This window comes from Sprattus sprattus, assembly GCF_963457725.1.
Source record: "Sprattus sprattus genome assembly, chromosome: 5".
NCBI classification, from domain to species: Eukaryota; Metazoa; Chordata; class Actinopteri; order Clupeiformes; family Clupeidae; genus Sprattus; species Sprattus sprattus.
Genome location: NC_137924.1, coordinates 9,232,893 through 9,259,819, shown reverse-complemented (window position 1 = coordinate 9,259,819; position 26,927 = coordinate 9,232,893). Strand labels below are relative to the sequence as shown.

Sequence of the window (26,927 nt, the reverse complement as noted above, 5' to 3'; positions counted from 1 at the left end):
TGAAAATGTGTGTGTGTGTGTGTGTGTGTGTGTGTTTTCAATCAATGAGGTGACTCCCTTTCTCTATGACAGGCATCCACATATCTGGCTGCAATGTGTACACTGTCTGGTTCCTCGCCTAAGAGTATTTTAATAATTTGGTTTTCTTCAAGTTCCTCGAATTCTGGGTATAAATGTTTTAATTTTGGAAAGAATTGTTTGCGTATCTCTTTCCCTTGACAGCATTCAATTAAGAAGTGAGATTCTGTTTCTATGGCTTCTTGGCTGCAGTAGCTGCATAGCCTCTCTTCTCTGGGCAGCCAAGTCTGTCTGTGCCTGCCCTATTCAATAGCCAGGCTATGGCTACTTAATCTGTACCTGGTAAAGGTTTTCCGGTGTCTGTCATTGGTTACTGAAGACATATATTCAGCAATGGCGTAATTTCTATTAAGGGGGATGAATAACACTGGAGTTTATTTAGTTTTTTGGTTGTTTCGGTCCAATACAATTTGTAATTTAGTTTTTCTGCTTTTATGAGTTGGTTGGGTCGAATTGTTTGGGCAAGGGTGGGGAGGCAAAACATGTTTATATTAGTTAAACAGATATAGTGTTCAATTTAATTTCAGTTACTTGGTAGTCTGGCAAGGTGTGATCTTTTTGGTTAAAAAAACCCCTAAAACAGTCACAATTTGTCACAGGAAATAATTTCCAAACGTGCTATTGACATGAAATTTTCACCAGATGTTGGTAAAATCCATACATACAAAGAAACCAAAATACATAAGTTCAGAAATCAAGTTATGTGTAATAATGTGAAATGACACAGGGGAAAAGTATTACACATGAAAAAAGGGAGTGTAAAAAGGCATGGAAAGCCAAGACAACAGCTGAAATCTAGCAGTAATTAGAAAGCATTCCGACCCCTTGTCATTTCAAATTTAAACAGCAATTACGGAGTTCTGTTCCAACACTTGTAAGATAACTACCTAAAAGACATGCAAAAACCACCAACAGCCCAGTTGAAACTGATACAAGCTTACCAACACACTAACTGGTGTCTTTTGCTTTTCTTCCATTTTTGCAGGGTGTACCACCACGTTACACAGAACTGCCCAGGGCATATCCTGGATGGCTAGTGGGGAAGACACAGGGGTTACTGCTGCTGGTGACGATGCCTCTCTGATGTGCTCAGTCAGTGAGAGCACTGACACAGTCAATGAGGAGTTGTCTTTGTAACAGCCACAGGCATGTGCTGATGACAGCTATGGCCCGTTTGTAACACAGGGTTGTGTTTCATTGGTTGGGAGTGACCCGTGCGTAATTTGCGCGACACAGGAGCGTCAGAATCGTTTGTCCTACATTCTGTTTTGCCTCTCTCTCAGGAGTCTGACACTGGGACTTGTGTCCTTATCCAGGGTATCGAGGTGCACACCATTTCAGTTACGCTGCATCGGATACCCTGGCGTCAGAGCTTCTGAGGGAATAGGTTGTCTTGGCTGTACGTCTGTCCCTTCCTGTAGGGGGCGTAAATAGAAAAAAATCAGAGTGGTTGGACCGTGCTTGTTTGAATGTGCCTGTGTTACTGCCTACTCTTTCCCATGAGGAGGTTGTAGCATCAGTGAAAGAGGATGAAGAGTTGGTGGGACTTTTAGACTTTTAGCCCCAGAGCCAGGACTTTTTGCACCACGGACCGGTTTAATGTCATTATTTTCACAGGCCGGCAGATAAATACAGCAAAAATGTAATAAAGCAACAGGCATAAAAACTAATGTTTAGTGTGGTAATTGGCATTACAAATGAATACGGACAATGGCATGTCTTTAGCCTGCTGGCATATTTACTGAACTGTCATCCTGACAACACAAAGATACATTTACTCACCATAACGCTTGTACAAAAGGCTGCTCTCTAGCTGAGGCACCCTGCTGTTTGGGCCTCTCACAGGACCTGGGGTGATAACAAGGTCAGACCATCCCTAGGTTCTGTGGTGGTCGTAAACAGTGGAATTTCACACCCCACGACAGTTTCAAGGCAGCCCCCATACGTTTGGGGACGGTTTCAATATTACAGTATAATTGCTAATATTTGGATATATTTGTTATTCATATCCTTCATAGAAACCACGGAGTCAAAGGTGGATATGAGTCACTTACAATGATAATCATATTTACGGTTCAATCACGGATTCATGGTTGAATACGAGTCCTTTTACACGGATAATCGTAGTCATCATTCGTTCATCAGTCTTTCATGTCCATCCTGCCATTCAAGGCTTGAGTGTGTGTGTGCAATAAACATCAGTCTACTTTGGAACTTTGGCATCAGCAATTCTTGTTCTTATCGGACAGACCTCTGGCGATTGTCACTCATCATTTCAGTAACCAGCTATACAGTCCTTTCTGGGGATTCTTCAATATCCCCTATTTTATAACGCTGAATCAGTGGGAGTTCTGGTCTTGTTTCTTTGCAATGATATGGTCTAATTTAGGTATGATGGGAGACAATGACACCCGCAGTGTGTTCCTTAGGTCCAGCCTGCGCCGTAATTTGGTCTTGGTTGCTGTCACTGAAGAAAAGCCTGCTTCACAAAGATAGGATGTTGGAAATAGTATCAATCTCCAGCTAGGGTTGCCAACCGTCCCGAATTGTCCGGGACATCCCGAATTATGGGTGATTTTGATTTGTCCCGTCAGGAACAGCTGTATGGAGGATTATAGGGGCCGAAACTAAATAAATAAATGAATAGTTAAATACTTGATAAATACATAATTAGAACAAAATGAATCAAATGAGACACTAAATATATAAATGTTTTTTATTTATACTTCCATTTATTTATTTATACTAACATGTATTTATTTATACTTACATTTATCCACGGTGTAACTTGCTGAAGCAAAATAGATCTGTTGTCACCAAGTCAGGGGGCTGGTTAAAGCCTCTGATTGGTGACTAAACAGTATTACACACAAGGCAGGCTCAAACAGTAGATCAAGCTCTCTTCGATCCAGAGGGATACCGAATTTTGGCGGGTATGGATGCTGTCTGGCAAGAAGACGTATTTCCGCTGGAAAACGTGTTGAAACCGGACGTTGTCTCTCCGGTCTCTGGTTGGTTGAACCTTGTTATCTGGCCTGAACAGAAAATTAATGAATTAAAAAACTTCTTATTTGACACGGTGTTAACGTTTGATTAGCAAGCTAACTGTGTATTTTGGTCATATAGCTTCGTAAAAGTTCGGTTAACAAGTCACTTGTGTGTTTAGTTGTATGACTTCACCCACTTCCGGTTTCAATATGGTATCAGTCAGTCAGTTGAGTATTGAGCCGTATAACTTATAATAAATAAATAAATAAATAAATAAAAGAAATAATAAATAAATAAATAAAATGATCTTTTAAAGGTCAGGCGAACAACACAATTTCTCAACGAAAAAGTAAAGGTCCTGGTATTAGGCAATCAAACGGAGTAAATCACCCACTTCCGGTTTCAATACGTTTTCCAGCTTCAACATGTCTTCTTGCCCGACAGATGCCATGCGCCAGATTTAGTTTAATCAAGATACCAGAATGTCGCAGAAGACATACCCTCAGCTGCTGCGTGAGGCTGCTTCTTTAATTGAAGAGGCCCTCAATTCGCCAACTACTAGTAGTAGTATTTCTAATAGTAGTAGTAGCGCAGTCGTTACACCTACCGTCACTCTAGTCATTTCTTCTATGACTAGCTAGCCTGTGTGTGTGTGTGTGTGTGTGTGTGTATGTAGCCTATGAATGTCATATCTGTTTGTGGATAATGTCTCACACAACCAGGGCTGTAGTGGAGGGTAAACGCACATAAACGCCGTTTACGCACCTTTGGAATTTTGGGAAAAGCGTTTACGCACCTCTAAAAATCGTTTACGCACCTGTAAATACCGTTTACGCACCTCTAAGTTCCATGGGCATTGTATTCCGCCGTTGGAATAATCAGAAAAAAAATTGGTGTTATTTTAAAATACCTACATTTCAAATTGTGGAACATAAACGTTGTAGTCATCATTTTCATCTGTGCTTTACTTTGGTCTGTGAGTGAAATAAACTCAACCAGTTCAGTGGTCACATATTCCCAGAGAAGGTGGTGTCGCCTGTCTCGACTTTGATGGCACGCTGCTTTATTTGAATACGCTTTAAAATAATAGATCATTAGAGTCTAAGTACTGGTATGATGACACAAATAAAACTACACAAACTACGTAACTGTAAAATGCTTGAGCCAGTTTCAAAAATACAATATTTAACAGTCATGATTAACCACGCACACACATACGCAGACTGAAAGAGAGGGAGAGTCCGATAAATAGACAGAGACATAACAGTTATTTTTTCAAACTTTATTGTTAGAAAGAAAGTTTTCATATTGTGACTCAAGACATTCCTCTTTAGTACATCCTATAGCCAAAAGTAATTGCGTCGACAAACCCATCACCTGCTGTGCCAGCCACCCAGACATACCCGAACACAAATAATGTTCTAATAAAAACGCAAACCAGGAGCCGACTCAATCACTCGTGAGCCAACTCAGCTCAAAGAAAGGTGTGCTGAGAGCTTCTTTGTTGGGAGTTTGGTCTGGGTTGATTGATTCGTCATTTCTGTTTGTTAGAAGCGCTGCAACCTGCCGATTTCTTTCATGCAATACCCCCTTATCAACAAAACTGGGCTACAGACAGTGTATGTTGTACCGTGAAGGATTATTGCATTTATAAACAATAAACATTATTGCCACCACTGAAATGTTTCTCTGTCCCTACATCCCTTACCCCAGTAACAGTAACCCTATGAGTACAGTAAACTGGTCTTGCCTGTATCATGTATTTACAACCGAATGTCTGTATACATACTATGTACAGCGACCAAATGCTGGCTGTGTACAACCCCTGTTGTTTTCCTTCCCCTTCTGCCACACAACCCTCCCCCTTCCCACCTTCCTATCTCCACCCGGCCAACCTCAAGCAGATGGGTCCCCCCTTATGTGCCGTGATTCTGCTTAAGGTTTCTTCCTGCCTAAAGGCCGAATTATGCTCTGTTTTAGACGTAACGCGTAAGCACGTAATTTACACAAGGAACTTGTTTTAGACAAGTTTTGATTTAAGGTTCGTTTTAGACGCAGAGCCGTGTTGCAAGGCTTGTGAGCCGTGTTGCGTGTTGCAAAGCAAATTGACGCCAGAACTGTAGATTTATTTTGAGTTAAGTAAGCCTATTTATTGCAGCAGGACAAAGGAAAAAAACTTACCGGAGCATGAAAGTGTAGTGGGCGAAAGGCTTGATGTTATGAATACATGTGTTACTCAAAATACAAATGTTGGCAATTCAGTACCAGTGGCGAAAAAGACAGCACATGACGCAAAAGTTTGTTTTATTGACATCTTTTAATGACTGCGACAGGCTTTAAAACGATGTGTTTATGAGTTACATTATTCAAAGATGAGGTGGTAAACGGCGAGAATCTCATCATGTTGTCAATGCTTGTAACTACAATGGTGCTGGCCACAAGGTAACGGCAGGATACTGTTAACTTTTGTATATGAGCAGACCGGGTTCATTCTATCAAACTCGCTGGTGCAATTGATGGATTCACGTCAATATGAACTCAATGAAAGATATCACCATGACTCACAAGTGGCGGAAAATGAATATGAAAGTACCTATTTGTTCGTGAATGACCACATTCTCTCCAAACAATCGCGGGTGAGAGTGGGATATTCGCGGTAATTTGAGCGTCCTGTAAGTGTTTAAAGAGGATTTGTAAAGGAGTTCATGTCTTCGGACCTCTTCTGTTATGTTTGTTCCTAATCCATAAGAAACGGCTTGTGAGACGGTCTGCAGGGTATTCATGATTTAAAAAAATGTCTGGGTCTAAAAAAGATGCTATTAACCCGGAAACGTGAGACTCTGTGAAAGGCTGTGGTAGCCGGCCAATCACAGCCTTTGCGAGCTGTGTAGGGCCGTAGTGTTTTAGTCGCATAGTCAGGAATTTTGGGCGACACACTTAAGCACGTAAGGGGGGATATTTTACCGCGCAAGGGGGGGTTATGTATCTTACGTGCTTACGCGTTACGTCTAAAACAGAGCATAATTCGGCCTTAACAGGGAGTTTTGTAAGGGGGTTTAGGCTCTGGGCTCTGTTAAGTGCCTAGAGGCAATTGTATTGTTATGGCGCTATATAAATACAATTGAATTGAATTGAATTGAATTGAATTGAATTGGTTGATTCCATGTGACTGAAACTAATTATTGACAGAAGTGACATTATGTCATCAACAAAGATCTAAGAATTACAGAAAACCTCTGGAGTGAATTATTTAACTGCAAGCACTGAAACGTTCCAGCAGAGGGTGCCAGAGCCACACTATCTATAAACTTTCAATTTACAAAGACTGTAGGAGAAATTAGTTTATATAAAATCTTTGTTATTTCAGTTATCATCGGTGTTTGATACAGGACTACCATGGTAGGAAATAAATATCAAAGCATTGTTTTCCCTCCCTCTGCAAAAGAAACAAACAAAACAGCAACTTTATTTTGGTTTTAAGATTCATGGGTATAAGTAATTCACATTTCTAAAGCAAGTTTGGGGGGAAAAAAGACAGCAAAAAAACAGCCAGCAGTCTTGATCATAACCATCCCTGACATTCATGATAGATTTCTTGAAAAAGGTATTGATTGAATGTCAGTTCAGCATGCTGTGACAGACCTGTAAGAATATAACAAGATTAAATCACTTTTTATGATGTATAGGCATATCGAGAATCCATTCCATACAGTGATACAGAAATACTAAGAACTAATATGTTTTTTATTATATTATTGTAATTATAGATAGAGGATAAGACTTCCTTTCAGACTTCAGATTCTGAGATAAGCTGTTAAATAAAAGTGTAGAAATGTCTCATAAACTGATGACTTACTCTAATGATTGGGTACCAAGATCCGCCCTGTTAGAAATTAAATCATTAAAATTAGACCATTATACAAAACTCTTTGGTGATATGTGGTGAAAAATAGTCCAGTTTACCAGCGCTGCTTATTATTCAATAACCAATAATGTCTGTATGTCATGTGTATCTAAGGTCATCCATTATGCAGTGCCATATGTGAATATATTCTATCCTGACTGCTGGATGCATGTTGGTTGTTGGTCATGCACACTACAGACCTCTGGACTTTGTCTTGTAGTAGATGAACCCAGCAGCAGTGACGATTAACCCCAGCACCAGTGCTGCAGCTCCAATGGCAATCTTATTCCTCTCAGGCTCAGGCATGGAGGGGTCTGTGAAAACATCACATCACGTCACGCATGATGTGTGAGGTCATACAATAGCAACACGTATGATCTGTGTCTGAATATAGAGACACTGGGACCAGAAGAGCAGCGTGGCCGTGGGAAGCAGTTTAAATGTGAGCAGTCTTACCTGAATAAAACTATGAAAAGCATACTTAACTATAGTTATATGTTCCCTGTTTAGAACCGACATAACACCAATGTACACTGCTCATTTGTGGTCTAATTACAGGAAAAGGAGTATGCAGAGACTGAAAGTAGCTTACAATGATGCTTTTAGATTGCTGCTTCATGTGCCTAGGTGGCATAATGCTAGTCAGTTGTTTGTTTCTAAGCACGTACCAACTTGTGAGGCTCTCTTGAGAAAATTGATGTATGGTTTCATGTATCGACTGGACATGTCTGAGAACTGCATAGTAGAGGCTCTGGTCAACCCTCTAAAGAGCTGTTATCGATTTACCCTGAACTTAAAACGACGTGGGCAAAAAAGTCTTCATACTTTTTAATGCATTGTATTATGTGTGTTGTATTTCTTTTGTTTTTCTCTGTATATTTTTTTATTTTTATAATTGTATAATTGTATGTCCGTTACTTTATATGGAACTTGGAGTCTGAAATAAAGAATATAATATAGGACTAAAAGCAGCTATATCATGTGCAGTACTAGGGCTTATGCGGCCTACAGGTCATCACATGTGTCTCAGCTGCAGTGCACATGTATATTATTAAATACACCTGATACAGTGTGAGAACAAGTGAGGTCTGCATCAGACAGGAGCCAGTGTTCTCACCCCAGGTGATCTCCAGAGGGTCCCTGAGGCTTTCGTGCTCCACCACACAGGAGATCTTCTCTCCAGCTTTGGGAGTGAACTCCAGGTGGGAGTGGATCTGGTAGTACCAGTCTCCATCCGCCAGCTCCTCACTAGATATCACATCACCGGTCACCTCCTGTCCATCTCTGTGCCAGGTCACGCGGATCATCTTTGGGTAGAAGCCGTACGCACTGCACATCAGCAGAGCAGGATGACCACCAGTGGAAGGCCTCCCCATAGTCAGTCTCACCTCTGGCTCAACTGTAAGATATAGTTATCTACATAATTATTATGCACACAGAGGAAGGGAAATAATTATATTTAGTGTTGTGATATTTGTGATATGTATATACAGTATATACCTTTTAAGTCTACTTAAGGCAATTAAATATAAATACCCACATATTGAATTTAACTACATTACTGTTTTCTTAAATGTTTCAGTTTTAAAATGCACTACGCAGAATTATTCCTTAACAGTTTTGATCATATTAGGCTACTTTATGTGAAAGGATTCAATAAACATTTTAAATCAAATCAAACTGATTAAACCACACTTCCCACAAGTGAAACAAACTGATTCTGTGTAGAAATGTTCACCCAAACCTGACAGACATGATTACTGAGGAACTATTCACAGGTTCAACTTTTCTTCCATTACCCATGCTCACCTTTCTTTGTCAGTATGGCCTTGATGGCAATCTGGGCATGGGGTATGCAGTATCTGTCCCTCACAGACTGCCATATTGCCAGAATCCCTTTGTCTTTGTTCCATCTATCTGCATTCTTCACTCCATGCTCAGTGTATCCCACAAACTTCCCCACAGTGCTGTTGAACTGTATGTATTCAGCCTCGTTAAACCAGTAGGAAAGAATCAACTCCATATCACTCAAATTCTTTGGGTTGTAACGGCATTGTATAATATTGTAACCGTAATATCCATTAAAACCACCTGCAGAAAAAAATACCATCATTAACATTTATACGCATGCTAAAATGAAGGCATCCTCCGTGTGCTAAGTCTATGCCTACAACACTGGATCATTTGTTTTCCAGCACTATGACAACATTATTACTATTTTTGACAAATTAAAATAATGCTTTAATGGACTAGGGATCCTCTGAGTAAAGTATACGTGCAATCAAACAGAGACTGAAAAGTACCAATTCATTGGCATGTACTAATTTGCCATGTTAATGTGCGGGAAAAGAAAGAGCATTAAACTCACCCACTCCTAAAAGTGTAGAGACAAAAATCACCACAGAAACACTAAACTGTAAGGAGGACATTCTGTTGGAGTCTAAGTAGCTATGAGGAAGATACACAAGAAGTACAGAGTAATGAGAGAGGCATTTATCACAATGGACCAATAGGTGTTTAGAGGTCATCTGTTACTATGCAGACTTTTATTTGAATTCGATGACAACTTGTCATACAAATAGTGTGTGTGTGAGTGGGGGGGGGGGAGGGTTGTTGGGTAACTGTATCAGCCTTTCATTCTAGACATAAGACATATTTACATTGTGCCCTGTCAAGCTACTTTAATTAAGTTATTATTTCTCATCATGGAATAGTGATTTTATACTTTGCAGACAAGCATCTTATATATACAGCACATTGTGGGTGAGCATAACTGTAATACAGCTAGTAGAGAATCCTTGGTTAATGTAATTGTTGCAAAAAAGCGAGTATGAGGCAGATATTTTTTTTAGATATCATATTGCCAGTCACCTCTCTGTCCAACATGAATCATTCACACATCTTGTCTATAAGGGCGATTAGGGCGACGCACTGCCTATGGGAAAAGTAAATGTGTATAAATGCAATTTAGGCACTTTGGATAAAAGCGTGTGCTTAGTGACTAAATGTAAATGTAAATGTTATATTTTGTTCTGACGGGTTCTACCACTTGACCGTCTGATCTGCCTCTGTATGTCATTGTCGAATCAGGGGACCGTCATTCAGTCAGCCTAAAGACGTGCTTCAAATGGCCCCGCCCCTTAAATATGACATTAAATATACCCACATTATGCGTGAAGACAACCCTCATATGTTGATGTTGAGCCTTATGCTGTAAACCGTTTACAACATAATTAAATATTACATTAAATATACTCACACTATGGGTGAAGACCAAGGTTATAATAGTTTTGCATTTTTCATTAGTTTTTATTTTTATTTCGTTTTGACTTTTTGTTTTCAATTTCAGTTTAGTTATCATTAGTTTTTAAAGCGGGTTTGCTAGTTTAGCTTAGTTTCTATTTTTTGAAAATGCTTAGTTTGAGTGTAGTTTTTATTAGTTTCAGTTTTAGTTTTAGTCTTTACTGCGTAATGTATCGGACCTTGGGGGGGGGGGGGGGGTATTTTTTGTTCTGTTTTGCTTGCAGAACAAAAAATACAAGCTATAATAAATAATAAGTAATACAAGCTCATCAAAGCATACCACTTAGCATTTTATATTCACTTAGGACAGATGAACAGCCATCCACAAAAAAACAACTGACAGATGTGTGTCAGTCAGAATTTGCGCATGTCCTGTGCTATGTTCCGTTTCTATCCCACTATGAGTATACTTATACGCAGTACACAGTACACACTTACTAGGTACGCATATTCTCAGCAGGTGAGTGTTGTTCCAGATCTAATACTCCGTGGTGCACTTACCGGAAATTAACTACAGTCCCGGGTGGGGGGATAGCCAGCTGCTTAGCATAACAGCCATTCAGAACCAATGGTAATGCTACCAAGCTAGGCTAGCTAGGTATGCTAACTGTCCGTGTAGTGGCTTAAAGTTCCCTTCTTTTGGTCAGTATGTAGTTCTTATCTTAAACCTTAAGTAACCACTCTTAGACGGAAAGAAAACGAGTCTACGCGTGTACTGTTTTTCAACAACGGTAGAAAAACTGTGTTCGCTCCGTCTTTTACTGAAATTCTGACAAGTGCAACAAAGTGACAGTTGATACATCAAAAACAAACAATTGATACATTGATGCGTGAGCTCGCAACGTCACAGCTCACCTCTGGTTATTCCAAACAATGCAACCTCTGATTATTCAAACAATGCAATGCGTGAGCACTAAACATATTTTAGACTGAAATGTAAACTATAAATACAAATATGCTATCAATGTAAATAACAATCACTAAATATTAATCTAAGTTATATAATGTCTAAGTTTAACCAACAATATGAAAATGGCACTAACATTCCGGCCCCTAATTGCTCATCATGGGGATGACAATTACCTAACTAAAACTAAATACATTTCTACATTCTAAGATTCTTCCATCTCGAGCAGGAGACACAGCTTATTAATGGGTCTCTCTAAAGTGTTGGTCTTCGTTTTTACAAGGACCCGACGGACAAACCCTTTGGCATCTGGGATTGTCTTCTCCACTTTTCCCATTAACCAGGACCCTCTTGGAGCCCTCTCATCCACGATGAGTACGACGTCTCCCTCTTTCACATTCCTCTTCTTCTCCAGCCACTTCTGCCTTTCTTGCAGGAGGGGCAAGTATTCTCTGGACCAACGCTTCCAGAAGATGTCGGAGATATACTGCACTTGCCTCCATCTTCGTCTGGTGTATAGATCCTCCTTCTGAAACACGCCTGGAGGGAGTGCTGGTTTTCCCTTGAAAAGGAGAAGATGATTCGGCGTCAGTGGCTCGAGGTCGTCCACATCATCAGATGACTTGGTAAGGGGTCTGCTGTTGATCACTGCTTCTACTTCACACATCACGGTTTGCAGACATTCGTCGTTGAGTGATTGAAGCTTCAGAAGGTTGGTAAGTATCTTCCGTACTGTTCTTATCTGTCGCTCCCAGACACCACCGTGGTGAGACCCAGCAGGCGGGTTGAAGATCCAAGTGACTCCTCTTTGCAGTAGAGCCTCAGAGATCTGGGACTGGTTCCATTCTTTCATCGCCCGGCGGATCTCGTGTTCTGTAGCTACCAGATTCGTTCCGTTATCGGATCTCATCACTTCGACTTGTCCTCTTCTGGCTATGAAACGTCTCACTGCGTTTATACATGAGTCGGTGTCGAGAGAGTGTGCGATTTCTATGTGGACTGCTCTGACTGTAAGGCAAGTAAACAAGACTCCATAACGCTTTACTTGCACTCGTCCACGCTTTACTTCAAAGGGGCCGAAAAAGTCTACACCAACGTTAGTGAATGGTGGATGGTCAGGCAGTAGACGATCAAGTGGTAGATTCGCCATCTTCTGTTCACTCACAGCAGCTTGACTCTTCCGGCATTTGACACACTTTGAAAGCACACTTCTCACCGCTGCATTTCCTTTACATATCCAGACCCTTTGTCTCAGCTGAGCAAGGGTATGGTTTCTTCCTCCATGTCCGATTTCCTTATGAATGTTCCTGATGATCAAGGTAGTGATGTGGTGATCCTTGGCCAGGATAAATGGATGCTTTGTGTGTTCTGGCAAGGCTGCATGGTGCAATCTTCCACCAACCCGGAGAACTCCATCTTGAAGGAAGGGATCCAGCTTCACGATAGAGCTGCTTCTCTTGATCTTTTCACCTTTCTGCAGAGCGTGAAGCTCCTCATGGAAGGTTTGACTTTGGCTGAACTGAATGATCACCGTTTCTGCTCTTCTGACATCCTTGACAGTCAAATGGGTTCCTTTCAGGGTAGATTTCCATTTCTGCATGTGGTTTTTAACTGTCTTGATTTTAGCATCTGGACTGTCTGAAGACTGGGCTTGAGACTGTCGGTTCTTCCTTGTTTCACACAGACTTTGAAGCAGCTCCTTCAGCCTCAATATCCAGGCAACCGCCTTCTTTAGGCTGTGCCAGTCGGAGTAGTGGTGAATCAGCTTGAAGAGAGGGTCTGTGCTTGAATCTACAGTCTTGATGATGTTCACATTGATCGTACGTTTCACTTCAGTGTCGTCTTCACTCATCTCTCTTGAGAACTCTGATAGGACAGGCCAGTGAGACTCACTCTTGACTAGGAATTCAGGACCTTCAATCCAGCTCTGGCACTTCATGAAGTGCTCTGCTGTCATTCCTCTTGACGCGTAGTCAGCTGGGTTAGAAGCCGTGTTGACATACTTCCACTGTGCTGGCCTCGTGTTCTCTCTGATTGTTGATACTCTGTTTGCTACGAATGTTTTGAAACGAGCTCCGTCGTTGTCGATGTACCGGAGGACGGTGGTGCTGTCTGTCCATAACACAGACTCTTTGAGGTCCATCCGAAGCTCTTGCTTCATGAGCTTATCCATTTTCACCGCAATGGTAGCCGCGGTTAGCTCAAGGCGTGGAATAGTGACTGGTTTAAGTGGCGTCACCCGGGATTTTCCTTGAAGAAACGAGCAGTGGACTTGACCGTGGCTGTTCTCGATGCGGAGGTAGGTGACAACGCCATAGCCCTTCTCGCTAGCGTCAGAGAAATGGTGCAGCTGTGCTGACATCACTTGACCAAATCCCTCTGGCTTGATGCACCTTCTGACGGAAAAGCTGGTAAACTGGCTCAGATCAGACAGCCAGGCGAACCATCTGTTTGCCACGTCTTTTGGAATTTCTTCATCCCAGGTAAGTTTCATTTGACAGAGACTCTGGACGATGGTCTTCGCTAGAAGAATGAACGGTGACAGGAATCCAAGGGGGTCGTATATAGAGCTTACGACCGAGAGGATACCCCGTCTGGTGATGGGCATGCTCTTCACATGGATCCGGAACTTGAAGGAATCTGATTCTATGCACCAGTCCACTCCAAGTGCCCTTTCCATGGGTAGTTCATCCTTGTCCAGGTCTAGATTCTTGATCTCCTTTGCTCTCTCTTGTTCGGGAAGTGATGACAGAACTTCGCGGCTGTTGCTTGACCACTTAGTCAAGCGGAATCCTCCACTCTCACACAGTGCAATGAGGTCCTTTGTCAAAGCTGTGGCCTTCTTCTCGTTGGACGTCGAGACCAGGCAGTCATCGACATAGAAGTGCTCTAGGACTGTAGCTACTGCTTCAGGTGATGACCTGTCTTTTCCATCCTCTGCAGTCCGTCTTAGAGCGTAGTTGGCGCAGCTCGGGCTCGACTTGGCCCCGAACAAATGGACCACCATCTTGTACTCACGCGGAGGCTGGCTCAGATCTCCCTGTGGCCACCAGAGGAATCGTAGAAGATCAGAGTCCTCGTCAGGAACTCTTACTTGATGATACATCGCTTCAATATCAGAGATGAGTGCAATGTGTTCATGTCGAAACCTCGTCAAGACTCCAACCAGACTATTAGTGAGGTCTGGGCCTTGTAACAGTTCCTCGTTCAGTGACTTCCCCTGAAACGAAGCGGCACAATCAAAAACAACCCGCAGCTTTCCCTTTTGTGGATGGATCACGCCGTGATGGGGAACGTACCATACTCTGCCATCGTTGCGATTGCGCTCGTCTTCAGGAACTTCCACTGCGTAGCCTTTGTTCAGCAGGTCTGACATGAAGGTTTTGTAGTCATCGTGGAAGCTGGAGTTCTTAGCAAGTTTCCTTTTCAGGTTAGATGCCCGTTGCTCGGCAACACATCTGTTGTTTGGCATCACTACATTTTTGTTTCTGAGAGGCATCCCAATGCTGTAGTGCCCATTGACTTTCTTGATTGTCTTGGTCACAGACTTCATGAACTGAACGTCTTCTCGTGACATTTCTGATTTCTCTTCACAGGCTTGCTCAGGAAAGTCGTGATTGTACTGCTGCAGCAGCATGCTGTCCACGCCAGTGACTGAGATTGTGTTGACTGATGCCCTTTGACTGCAGTGACTTGACTTGAATTGTCTTGACTTGTGGTGATCGTCATGTTTCTTGAGAGGGCCATTAACGACCCACCCGAGAGTTGTCTTAACTGCGTAAGGCCCGTCATCTTGGCTGTGGATTATCTTCCACGGCTCCATCGCAGAATGAGCGTTCATTCCAATGAGTATGTCGACATCTGCGTCGATCTGTGGTAACCGTACTTCTTTACGCAGATACGGCCATCTTTCTAAGTCTTTCTCAACAGGAACGTTGTCCTTCGTTACAGGTATATCTGTGTGGGTGTATACGTCTGGCAGGCTTATGTACTTTTTCTCTGTCAGACCGCACACTTCCAGATCTGAGAGCACGTAGCAGGACACAGGCTTCTCCTGGCCCATAGTACGGAGCAGCAATTGAGTCTTCTTGCCATGGACGCCAAGCTGTCTCATCAACCTTTCGGAGCAAAACGTAGCAGAACTTCCTGAGTCCATGAAGGCATACGTCTCTATTGTTGTGTTGCTCCTCTTGGATTTGATGCGCACAGGCACGATAGACAGGATGCAGTCATTGCCTCCGGCCCCGGTGACTGCCGTAACTTCACTCCTAGCTGGCTCATCTTTTTGTTCAGCTGAGTGTCTGCTGGCAGAGCCTTGACCTTTCTCGTGCTTGACGTTCTCTTGGTCGGTGTTCTCGTCCCTTTGGCTGTGAAGCAGGCTTGGGTGTTTCTTGCTGCAGATTTCACAGGTGGCTCTCTTGTTACAGTCTTTTGCCATGTGCCCTTGGGTCAGACACCCGAAACAAAGTCCTTTACCTTTAATGAACTCAACTCTCTCTTTGTTTGGCAAACTTCTTATCTTGTAACATGCGCTCAGGGTGTGTCTGTTGTTACAGTACAGGCATGGCTCTTGAAACGCGTTGCTTGCCTGCTTGTACTTCCTTGGTTCTGAGGCATCCCCTTCGTCTTGCTTAACACTCGTAGCACAGCCAGTGGTTCTTTTCAGACCGCCTCCCTGGGCAGAGTTAAAGCTTGACCTGCCTTTTTCGGAGTACTCGTTTACATCACCGAACAGTGGGTCTGAAGCTATCCTAGCTTGTCGGTTGATGTACGTTGTTAGATCAGAGAACTTTGCTCTTCTTCCTTCCCTTTCTTGTATGTCGAAAGCTATGACTCTCCATCTTTCACGAAGTCTGAAAGGCAACTTTGAAAGGACGATCCGAAGGTTGCTCGGGCTGTTCATCTCCTCGAGGTATTCCATGTTTTTCATGACATTGTTACATCCGGTGAGAAAGATGGAGAAGCTGTGAAGTGATTTGGCATCTTCTGCTTTGACTTGAGGCCATTTGAGAGCCTTGTCAACATAGGCTGCAGCTATTTTGTACTCGTTGCCATAGTGATAGGTCAAGAGCCTTCTCGCTTCATTGTAGCCTTGTTGTTCGCTCATGTGTTGGCAACTTCTCACAAGTTCTCTTGGTTCACAGCTGGTGAATTGCTCTAGATAGTACAAGCGGTCTTCATCGTTGTCTGTGCGGCTGTGGATGATGTGCTCAAAGGCCTTCAAGAATGGCAGGAACTCGAAAGGATCGCCACTGAATACAGGGACTTCTCGTTGAGGTAAGTTGGCTAGTCTCTGTTGTGTGACTAACATCTCTGTGATATCCTTCTGTTTCAATATCACTTCGCCAAGTTCAATCTGCGTTCCATTGGAATTTGTACTTACAAATTTGTTGTTGTTGTTTTCTTCCTTTACTTGCGCATAAGACTGGTGTGTAGTTGGAAAATGAGAAGCACTGTTGTATTGGCTAACTCGAAGACTGCTGGTCAAGTTTGGTCTGACATCTGGAGCATGATGTTCGATGGTTGCTGCTGTAGGCATGTTCTTGAAGAGGTAGGAATTAATTCCGTTGTTGTCCATGTTATCATACTCTTCAAAAACTTGTAGCTTTGCTGTTGACTCTGCGATAGCAGTCTCGACATCTAGTTCCTCCATTTCAGCCTTCAACTGCATCTGCTTGGTTTTCATTTGAGCCTCCAACTGCATCTGCTTGGTTTTCATTTGAGCCTCCAACTGCATCTGATTGGTTTTCATTTGAGCCTCCAACTGAATCTGATTGGCATTCAGTGCCTGTTTCTTCTTAAGTGCGGCTGCGCGTGCGAGTAGGGCTGCGCGGTTAGCTTCCTCTTTTCTACGCACAGATGAAGCAGTAGATGACACTGTGGATGACTTTGAATGTCTACTGCTTACACTGCGTACAGTGACTGAACTGTATTTTTCATATACAGCTGATGCACTGTCGTCTGGATCCACATACTCAACGGCAGACTCACCTTGCTGTGTCGTCGCGTAAGTCTTTGGAGTCACATATTCAGAAGCAGCCTGTTCGTAAGCGGGGTTGGCGTTCCGTCTTGCTTCTATTATCCAAAGCTCTATATTAGTCAAAAGGTTATCATACTTCATAAAGTTTGGCTCACTCCAATACTGCTGATCAGCTTTCCTTTCTTCTTCTGATAATAGTTCACTTACTGTATTATTCACTTCAATAAAATCATTCAGAAATTTGGAGTAATCACTGAGATGAATCCTTTCCACTAAAAGTGCATTAGAATCATTTATCATGAGGTTTTCAATTTCCTCTGCTTTGGAGACAAGGCGTGCCAATATATGTTTCCTAAGTTTCATTTGTTCATCACATTTCTGTTGTAGGGCCTTTGTGGTCAACTTGATCTTTCTTCTTTTGTCTAGCTCCACATTGCCTTCCATCCTGGTTTCATCCAAATCAGACATTTTAAATTGGCTACTAATGATAGACAAGTCTCTTATAGCAAGCTCTTACAAACTTCTGAAATCCCGTTTAACAGTCCTTTCAGCTCAAAACATGTAAATGCTTTCCAGAGAAAGATTCTAGGGCTGTCTTAATTTTCAGAAACAAACTCGAGCTTCTTATGGGCTTATATGACAAGCTAGCAATAGCACTTTTCTCAAATGTCCTGTGTGGCCAACGGCAAATAGCACGTCTTGAAAGTTCTAATGTTTTCCTTTGTTACTTCGCAACGTTACTTGGCTACATTGAGTACAATGACATAATTATCCTTATTTCGCCAGCAAGATCTTTAAATAGGCGTATCAGTTCATTCAATGGTTCTTTGGGTACTCATCCATCATCATAGAAGTCGTCTGGAAATCCGGTCGGCTGCAGTTGTAATCACCGCTAATGCTTCAGCTGGCTAGCTTCCTTCATCAACTGGTGTCCAGGGCAACGCAGCTTTCCTCGGCTTACGATGATCCTCTCTCGCCTTCAGCGATAGTTTTTCTACTTAATGTAGTGGCTTAAAGTTCCCTTCTTTTGGTCAGTATGTAGTTCTTATCTTAAACCTTAAGTAACCACTCTTAGACGGAAAGAAAACGAGTCTACGCGTGTACTGTTTTTCAACAACGGTAGAAAAACTGTGTTCGCTCCGTCTTTTACTGAAATTCTGACAAGTGCAACAAAGTGACAGTTGATACATCAAAAACAAACAATTGATACATTGATGCGTGAGCTGGCAACGTCACAGCTCACCTCTGGTTATTCCAAACAATGCAACCTCTGATTATTCAAACAATGCAATGCGTGAGCACTAAACATATTTTAGACTGAAATGTAAACTATAAATACAAATATGCTATCAATGTAAATAACAATCACTAAATATTAATCTAAGTTATATAATGTCTAAGTTTAACCAACAATATGAAAATGGCACTAACAGTCCGTATACATCGTTAAAAAACACCAAAATACTCATGTCACTGGCTTTAATTTGAGAATGACATGTTAGTAGTACATTTAATATCAGTACAGTTGTTAAATTACTGTTGATATTGACATTTACGGTCTGTAGCCTTGTGGTCTTCTGACTCTGCTATCGTAGCCACCGTAGCCATTATGTCCGCCATTGATTTCGAAATAAAACGCAAGGCTCCGCCTCTTCCGCTACGTTGACAAGATAGCGGCCGTTGAGAACATAGACATGTATAGGTAGACACCGCCTCCACTGCTTCTCGGTGAAACGCGTCGCCGCCATTTTGGGAAAGGAACTCTCTGCCGTCAGAGGTCTGTCAGACGTGTCAAACTAGCGCAAGTTGCCAGGAGCTGCGGTTTATCTGGATAAAAATCACGATAACCTTTTACATTTCGCAACCAATTTCATGGAGTATTCAAGGGTTTATGCTCTACGTGAAGTGTGTGAAAAAGATTTGCCTCTACGTTACTTTGAATCTCGCTAGTTTAATCGCCAGTCATACATGTGCATGGGTCTATAATAAACGCTCGTGCATTTTGAAAATACTGAGAAGATCTATAAACTATCGAAATAGTGCTTCTTTAGTTACTACGTATTGACCATCATTAAGAGAAAGAGCATACATCAAATAGTGAGAAACTGGCAGTCAGTGTGTTTTTCATAGTTTAATAGTTCCTTTTCAAGTATGTGCATTAAGAAACCTTGAACAGTGCAATTGGCAATACACAGTTATTTCACAAATCAACATTAGGCTACAAAAAAAATCTATATATTTCTATAGCAGTAAAAATATACACATCTCAATATATACATAGCCTACACATCTCAATAGTTGAACTGTAATATAAATAACATAGCATATATATAATACAATATAATATAATGACTTAGTATAATGTGCAATGGAATAACATATGATATATATAATATGTGATACAATATAATATATTTTAAGTATAAGTATATATTCATATTAATATATATATATATATATATATATATATATATATATATATATATATATATATATATATATATATATATATATATGTACATTTGTACAATTTGACATAATATACAATCATGCTCTTAACATTTTCAGATCTATGCAGTGCAATTGACACAATATATAATTGTGAAATAACTGTGTATTGCCAATTGCACTGTTCAAGGTTTCTTAATGCACATACTTGAAAAGGAATTAAACTATGAAAAACACACTGACTGCCAGTTTCTCACTATTTAATGTATGCTCTTTCTCTTAATGATGGTCAATACTAGTAACTAAAGAAGCACTATTTCGATAGTTTATAGATCTTCTCAGTATTTTCAAAATGCACGAGTTTTGAAAGAAAAGTGAGCGTTTATCATAGACCCATGCACATGTATGACTGGCGATTTGACTAGCGAGATTCAAAGTAACGTAGAGGCAAATCTTTTTCACACACTTCACGTAGAGCATAAACCTTTGAATACTCCATGAAATTGGTTGCGAAATGTAAAAGGTTATCGTGATTTTTATCCAGAAAAACCGCAGCTCCTGGCAACTTGCGCTAGTTTGACACGTCTGACAGACCTCTGACGGCAGAGAGCTCCTTTCCCAAAATGGCGGCGACGCGTTTCGCCGAGGCAACGGGCTGAAGCAGTGGAGGCGGTGTCTATCTATACATGTCTATGGTTGAGAATGGAAAGTGTACCCTGCTTCCACACTCAAAGTTTTGACCGTTATGAGTACACATACGGGTCCTTTGGGTATACTTCTTTTCGCCGCGATCGAAAACGGAACACCCTACATACTCAAACTAAGGATGGTAGGTACGGAGGGTAGGGAAAACGGAATAGAGCGCTGTTCAAACAGACCGGAGAGAGCGAGGCAGCGACGGGCTGTGCCGCATCTCGGATTACGTGAGCGCATGCGTAGAACTATTAACTCTTGCTGACCTCATTTTAAACCCGCAGTGAAAAAGCACAGAGAGGTAAACAGGCAAACAGTACCTCTCGTAAAGGGGATTATGCCTGTACTGCCGTTGTTCTTCCTCTTCACTTTTTATTGGACATTGACTGCAAAAATGGACGATTCTATTGCTAAGCTAAAACATTTCTCAAAACCATACTTTCAATCCAAACGTGAAGTGATCAATAATGGGAGACCAATGCCCTATCTAAGGTATGCTTAAAACAACGGGAGAGAAGATATCTCGATCGACGTCTCACATTCAAAGCCAAATTACTTTGAAAATATTTGGAACCTCAAGAATAGATTTGGTTTTGGGTGTACACAGAGACTAAATAGAAGTAGGGGGAGAGGGGCTTCTCACTCCTCATTCGCTAACATTAGGCCCTACATGGATAGCTATCAGAGAAAGCCCTTGCTCCGTTGATTTCCCATTAATTCTCTTAGGATTGTTTGATGTCTATGTGAAGCCATTAAACACCACACAAGTGCTTGTTATCACTTTGGTGAGCTGATTTTGAGAAATTAAACTTAAATTGCAGTTAAAGTTGTGTTTCCTGGTTGATGTTATCTAGTTGCTCCGCTAGCTGATTAGCTAGCTAAGGACACTTAATAACCATAAACGGTTTAAATGGAAGAATTCAATGTGCATGACATGATAACTCGTTATCTAGCTGATGTTTAAGTCTCGTCGATTTAACTCTTCAAATTATATTGGGAAAAGGTAGAAACCCTCAGGGTGCCTGCCTGTGTGTGTGTGTGTGTGTGTGTGTGTGTGTGTGTGTGTGTGTGTGTGTGTGTGTGTGTGTGTGTGTGTGTGTGTGTGTGAAGAATGCTGAAAAACAACCAGTAGTCAATGTGCAAGCTGCCAATCGAATGCTTATTTAATATACTGTATTGGTTTTATATATTTGTAAATCTAACTCTGAAAGAGTCGGTGCCTCACCAGCCAGGAACCTCACCGCACATCACTGTTCCAGGTAATCCCAAATAGAAACTCTGTTGCTTTCTCCCGAATTTTGCCGCTATGATACCAGGCGAGGGGCGTGTACTTAAAGCGGTATAGAGGAAGATAGACTTGAAGATTGACTTGACTATGTATGAAATACATTGACAAAACGAAAACTAAAGACATTTTCTCTATAATTCTATTTTATTTCAGTTAGTTTTGTAAAGACACAATACAGTTTCAGTTAGTTATCGTTTTTTGATAAAGCTTCGTTTTTATTTGTATTTCAGTTAACGACAAAAAAACAAAATCACACCTCGTTTTCGTTTTTTCGTTAGTTTTCATTAACGATTATAACCCTGGTGAAGACAACCCTCATATGTTGACTTTGAGCCTAATGATGTAAACCATTTACAACATTATTAAATCTGTTGAGTTTTATCAGCAGAGTGGTGCTGCTGACGATGCATAGGAAGGAGACTGACGACTTCTCTCATTTAAGGACATTTATTTTAGAACAATGAAATGTGGCCATCTGCCAGTTGGGTTGAGCGCGGACTGACTGGAATATGAAAAGTCACGCATAAAAATGTCCATGTACGGGAAGTCCATTAGGTCACAAACAATACATGAACATTCATCACATGAATTAGTGTGTGTGCTCTTGCGCCCTCTTGTGTCGCTAAGAGTAAACAATATTTACAATCATGTAACCTGAGAACATAAGAAATAGGCTTACATTTTAACACCCCCACTTGTACTCAGGTTGGTAACACAAAAAACACCAAAACAAGATTGAACAAATGTGTACCTTTGGCTTACACATATTAGTCACCAAAAAGAAGACCTGCAAACTTTCCCAGTTTGAACTTGCTGACAGGCTTCGTCATCACATCAGCGACCATTTCATCACTAGCACAATACATTAAATTCACCTTACCCTCATTCACAGTAGACCTAATAAAGTGATACCTAATGTCTATGTGTTTACAACGCTTTCTATTCACAGGATTTCTGGCAAGAGCAATCGTCCCCTGATTGTCTTCGTGTATTACCGTTTGTGTGTATTGGTAACCATCCATATTCTCCAGTAATTGTTGTAGGTAAAGGCATTCCTGAACAGTAGAAGCAAGTGCCATATACTCTGCTTCGCATGTGGAAAGTGCAACAGTAGGTGGCTTCTTTGCCTTCCATGAAACAAGTGCACTGTTTTCACTAAGACTAACACAGTATCCTGTGGTACTGCGGCGATCACTGGTATCAGCCGCCCAGTCTGCATTACTGTAGGCTTTTATACCAAGATTCTCAGTGCTTCTCGTAAAGGTTAAACCTTTGTCTGCTGTACCTTTAAGGTATCGCAGGACATGCTTCACAGTAACCCATTGCTCCTCTGTAGGCTCAGCTAGGTACTGTGACAGCCTGCTCACCACAAAACTCAGATCAGGCCTAGTGCAGGTCGTCAGGTATATCAGACTGCCCACGGCCTCTCTGTACATTCTGATATCTGTCATTTTAACTGCATCATTACTGTATTCGAGCTTTTGCTCACAAGGAGTATCTCTCACCCTGCATTCTGACATGTTGAAACGCTGTAGAATTTTGTAAGTGTACTTCTCTTGTGACATCTTAATGCATTTATCAGACAAATCAAAATCAATACCAAGAAAATGTTTGAGTTGCCCCAAATCTTTCATCTTGAATTGCTCTTCAAGCATCCCTTTCACCTTTTTCAGTTTCCCTTCATCGCTTGCAGCGATGATCAAGTCATCTACCCACACAATTATGATCACTTTCCCTTCTTTAGACTCTTGGGAATAAACACAGTGGTCAGCTTGGTTTTGTGTGAAACCATTTTCAGTTAAGCAATCATGTAAAACCCTGTTCCAGTTTCTTCCAGACTGTTTGAGACCATAAAGCGATTTCTCTAGCCTATATACTACACCCTCTTTTTCTTCATAGCCCTCTGGTGGATTGATGTAGATTTCGTGGTCGATGGGGGCGTGTAAGAACGCGGTTTTAACGTCCATTTGGTGGACCAGTAAATCTTCCTGCACTGCCTTCTGTAGCACAATTCTAACACTGGTTAGATCTGCTGTAGGTGAAAACGTTTCCCCATAGTCTACCCCCATTTTCTGGCTGTAGCCCTTGGCAACAAATCGAGCCTTGTACTGGTCATTCCCATCTACACCAGACTTGATTGTGTAAACCCACCTACCCCCCACTGGTTTCTTGCCCACGGGTAGTGTTGTCGGGGTAAAGGTTTTATTCTCATTTAGAGACTGGATTTCCTCATTCATTGCTTTTCTCCATTCTTTTGAATTGTCTGACTGCATTGCTTCACCATAAGTTTGCGGAATGCCACAAACTGCTCTGCAGCAGTAGTCTACTGTGACATGCATCCCGTCACTATCACTGTCTTCTGTCACGAATTCGCCTAGGTAATTTGGTGCCCTCCTTTCTCTTGTTGGATACCGCCTACTCTCAGGATCGACGCTTGTAACACTTCCAGTTTCATTATGCTCAGTAGACTCATTTGCTGCCCTTGGACTATCGCAATGTGGACTTTTACCGGGTTCATTTTGCTCTAGAGCCTTTTCTGCACTCCTGTTGACCCCCTGCGTCCCCCTAGTCCTGACTCTGTGCCCCACACTGTCATCATTTAGATCTGGCTCATCTGTCTGTGTTTGTTTTTCTGAAGCTGTTTTGCTCACAAATTTCACCAGCCTGTGTTTTTGCACTTTGTTTGTATTTGGGTGATACACTAAATAAGCTGGGCTATTTTTGTCGTACCCCACAAAACGCCCCTGATCACACCTGGAGTCAAGCTTCCCCTTTTCCTGCTTATAAGTGTAGCAAACAGATCCGAATCGTTGCATTCTGGACACATTGGGCTTTTTGTTTGTCAACATCTCGTATGGAGTCAGCCCTGTGCGCTTGTTCAAGCATCTGTTGCGTACCATTGCTGCTGTTTGTACTGCGTAGTGCCAAAGGTGTTTTGGTAACTCACTTTCAATTAGCATGCACCTGCCCATCTCGAAAAGAGTACGCCACCCACGTTCTGCTGTTCCATTTTGGTGCGGTGAGTATGGAGCTGTCGTCTCATGCCTAATTTTGCTTTTCCTCAGCAGCGCCTGGAAATCACCACCTGTGAACTCAGTTCCATTATCAGATCGCATACACTTCACCTTCCCATAAGGGGATACATCTGCAAGGAATTTTTCAGTTGCCTGCACTGAGTCACTCTTTTTCTTTAGAAAGTATACAAACAATGCATTTGAGTAATCATCAGTAAAAGACTGTGCATATTTGTACCCATCTAATGACTCAGTGGCTATTGGACCTGCAAGGTCTGTGTTTATCATTTCTAAAGGAGCCTTTGCTCTGGCATCGGGGTTCCTATTTCTAGTTTGTGCAAACTTCCCTTGAATACACACCTCACATTCTTGCTCAGGCTTACTCATTTTTCCCTTGATCTGCATACCATCAACAACATCATGTAACCTAAGCACATCATCATAATTACAGTGGCCTAGTATCTCATGCCAAGCTTGGATGTCGTGGGTTGCATTACACTTATCATCAGTTGACTCAATCTCAGTGTGCAGGTAGTACAACCTGCCAAACACATGAATGCCATGTCATCTCTCAACGCCTGTCTTGGGGAGATAAAGGCATGGATGAGCAACAACTTTCTCCAGCTTAATAGTAGCAAAACTGAAGCCCTTCTTGTTGGCACTCCACACCAGGTTCAGTCATCCACCTTGACTCATCTCACCTTCGACAGCCAGGTCATCCCCCTCTCCTCCACAGTCACTAATCTCGGAGTTAGGTTTGACTCTCACCTGAACTTTAATGATCATATAAAACACCTGTGCAAAACCTCTTTTTATCATCTAAGAACCATCTCCAAACTCTGCCGCACTTTAACCCTATCAGATGCAGAGAAGCTTGTCCACGCCTTTATCTCCTCAAGACTGGACTATTGTAATTCACTTTTCTATGGGATCACTGGCAAGAACATCCAGAAGCTGCAATACATCCAAAACAGCGCTGCCAGGATTCTGATGAAGGTCCGGAAATATGAGCACATAACACCAATATTACACTCACTACACTGGCTCCCTGTCTCTTTCCGGATAGACTACAAAGTCCTTATAATCACCCATACATGCATTAATGGACATGCACCTCCCTACCTGCAAGAATGAATTACTCCCCAAACCTCCACCCTCTGGTCTTCAAACAGCTCTCTCCTCCTCGTCCCCAAAACCAAGCTCCGCACCATGGGCGACCGGGCCTTTTGCTCGGCAGCGCCACATTTCTGGAACAGCCTCCCTGACCACCTAAGGGCAACGCAGACGCTGGACTCCTTTAAAGCTGGACTTAAAACTTTTTTTATTCAGGAAGGCATTTCTGGCCTTGTGTTAAATCTTTTCTGTTATGCTTATGTTAATATATATATATTTTTTAATTGTATTGTATTATTATAGTTAATTTCTAATATGTAGGCACTCTGAGATTCTTTAGAATGAAAAGTGCGTTAAAAATAAAATGAATTATTATTATTATTATAAAGAAACAGCCTGTCAAAAGCACACCCATTGGCCGCGTTCAGTGATGCAGTGCAATGAGACATGAATCCAAGGCTGAGAAAAGCATTTTGTAAGTGTAATAATAAATTCATTAATTTGTTTATTCATGCTACTATAAGGAATTGCATGCCGTCTTTATGGAGTCTCTAGAGAACCGTCCTTGCTCTGTGACACTGGTGTTATGTTTGTGCTCCAGCCTGCTCTTATAAAGGTGCTGGATCAGTGTGCACTCTCATTATCCCTCCCATATCACAGCAGTCATGGTCTAATGCTGCATTCGAGAAAGCTGGGATGTCGCATTCATCCCACTTGGAGTGTACTAGGTGCGACCTCAAAGCGTTCGAGGCGAACGAAGTTGAACGTAAACAACAAAAATGGCCGACCGCGCCAAGCTCTCATTCGCGTTGTCTTTAAATAGACATTTTGACGTGAAACAATGCTGTCTTCTTGCATATGCGAACCAAGCAGAGGAGGCGAAAAGACGGATGAGGTATTGAGACACTGTAGACTGTCTCTTTTATTTATAATTTTGCTAAAACATAGCCATCAAAAGCCATCTAAATATCCATGAAGTTAACAGATCTTTAAATCCTGTCTACTACTAGGCTAATTAGCCTAGAAAATTATATTTTACCATTCACGGTGTCCATGGCACACATCTCCACGGGCGCCGCCATTGTTATGTGACGTCAGGCTGCTCCGACTAGGAGTCGGGGTAGATCATTTTGCCCATAGACATCAGAGACATCATCACCTATATGATGTCTATGATTTTGCCCCCACCTCACGACTAGAATCTTCCACTT

The 26,927-nt window shown here is 41.8% G+C and overlaps 1 protein-coding gene across 1 annotated transcript; it reads right to left on the bottom strand.

The window, feature by feature from the left end:
• Window positions 1-6,111: 6,111 nt before the first annotated feature.
• On the bottom strand, window positions 6,112-26,791 carry LOC308365326 (H-2 class II histocompatibility antigen, E-S beta chain-like). The gene is made up of 6 exons (XM_080838709.1): window positions 26,756-26,791; window positions 8,780-9,061; window positions 8,088-8,369; window positions 7,171-7,284; window positions 6,923-6,949; window positions 6,112-6,708 (listed from the first exon to the last, which is right to left on the bottom strand). Exons 1-5 carry the CDS (start codon window positions 26,778-26,780, stop codon window positions 6,924-6,926), a joined length of 729 nt encoding a protein of 242 aa, XP_080694835.1. The 5' UTR covers window positions 26,781-26,791; the 3' UTR covers window positions 6,112-6,708; window position 6,923.
• Between the last annotated feature and the right edge of the window lie 136 nt (window positions 26,792-26,927).

Bases quoted from the DNA above. Each gene is read 5' to 3' on its own strand.
- LOC308365326 (XM_080838709.1), bottom strand. From the start codon at position 26,780: ATGTGTGCCATGGACACCGTGAATG. The intron at 8,370-8,779 runs GTGAGCATGGGT...TATATCTTACAG, and splicing joins GGCCATACTGACAAAGAAAG to TTGAGCCAGAGGTGAGACTG. The intron at 6,950-7,170 runs GTCTGTAGTGTG...AATTTCTAACAG, and splicing joins CTACAAGACAAAGTCCAGAG to GGCGGATCTTGGTACCCAAT.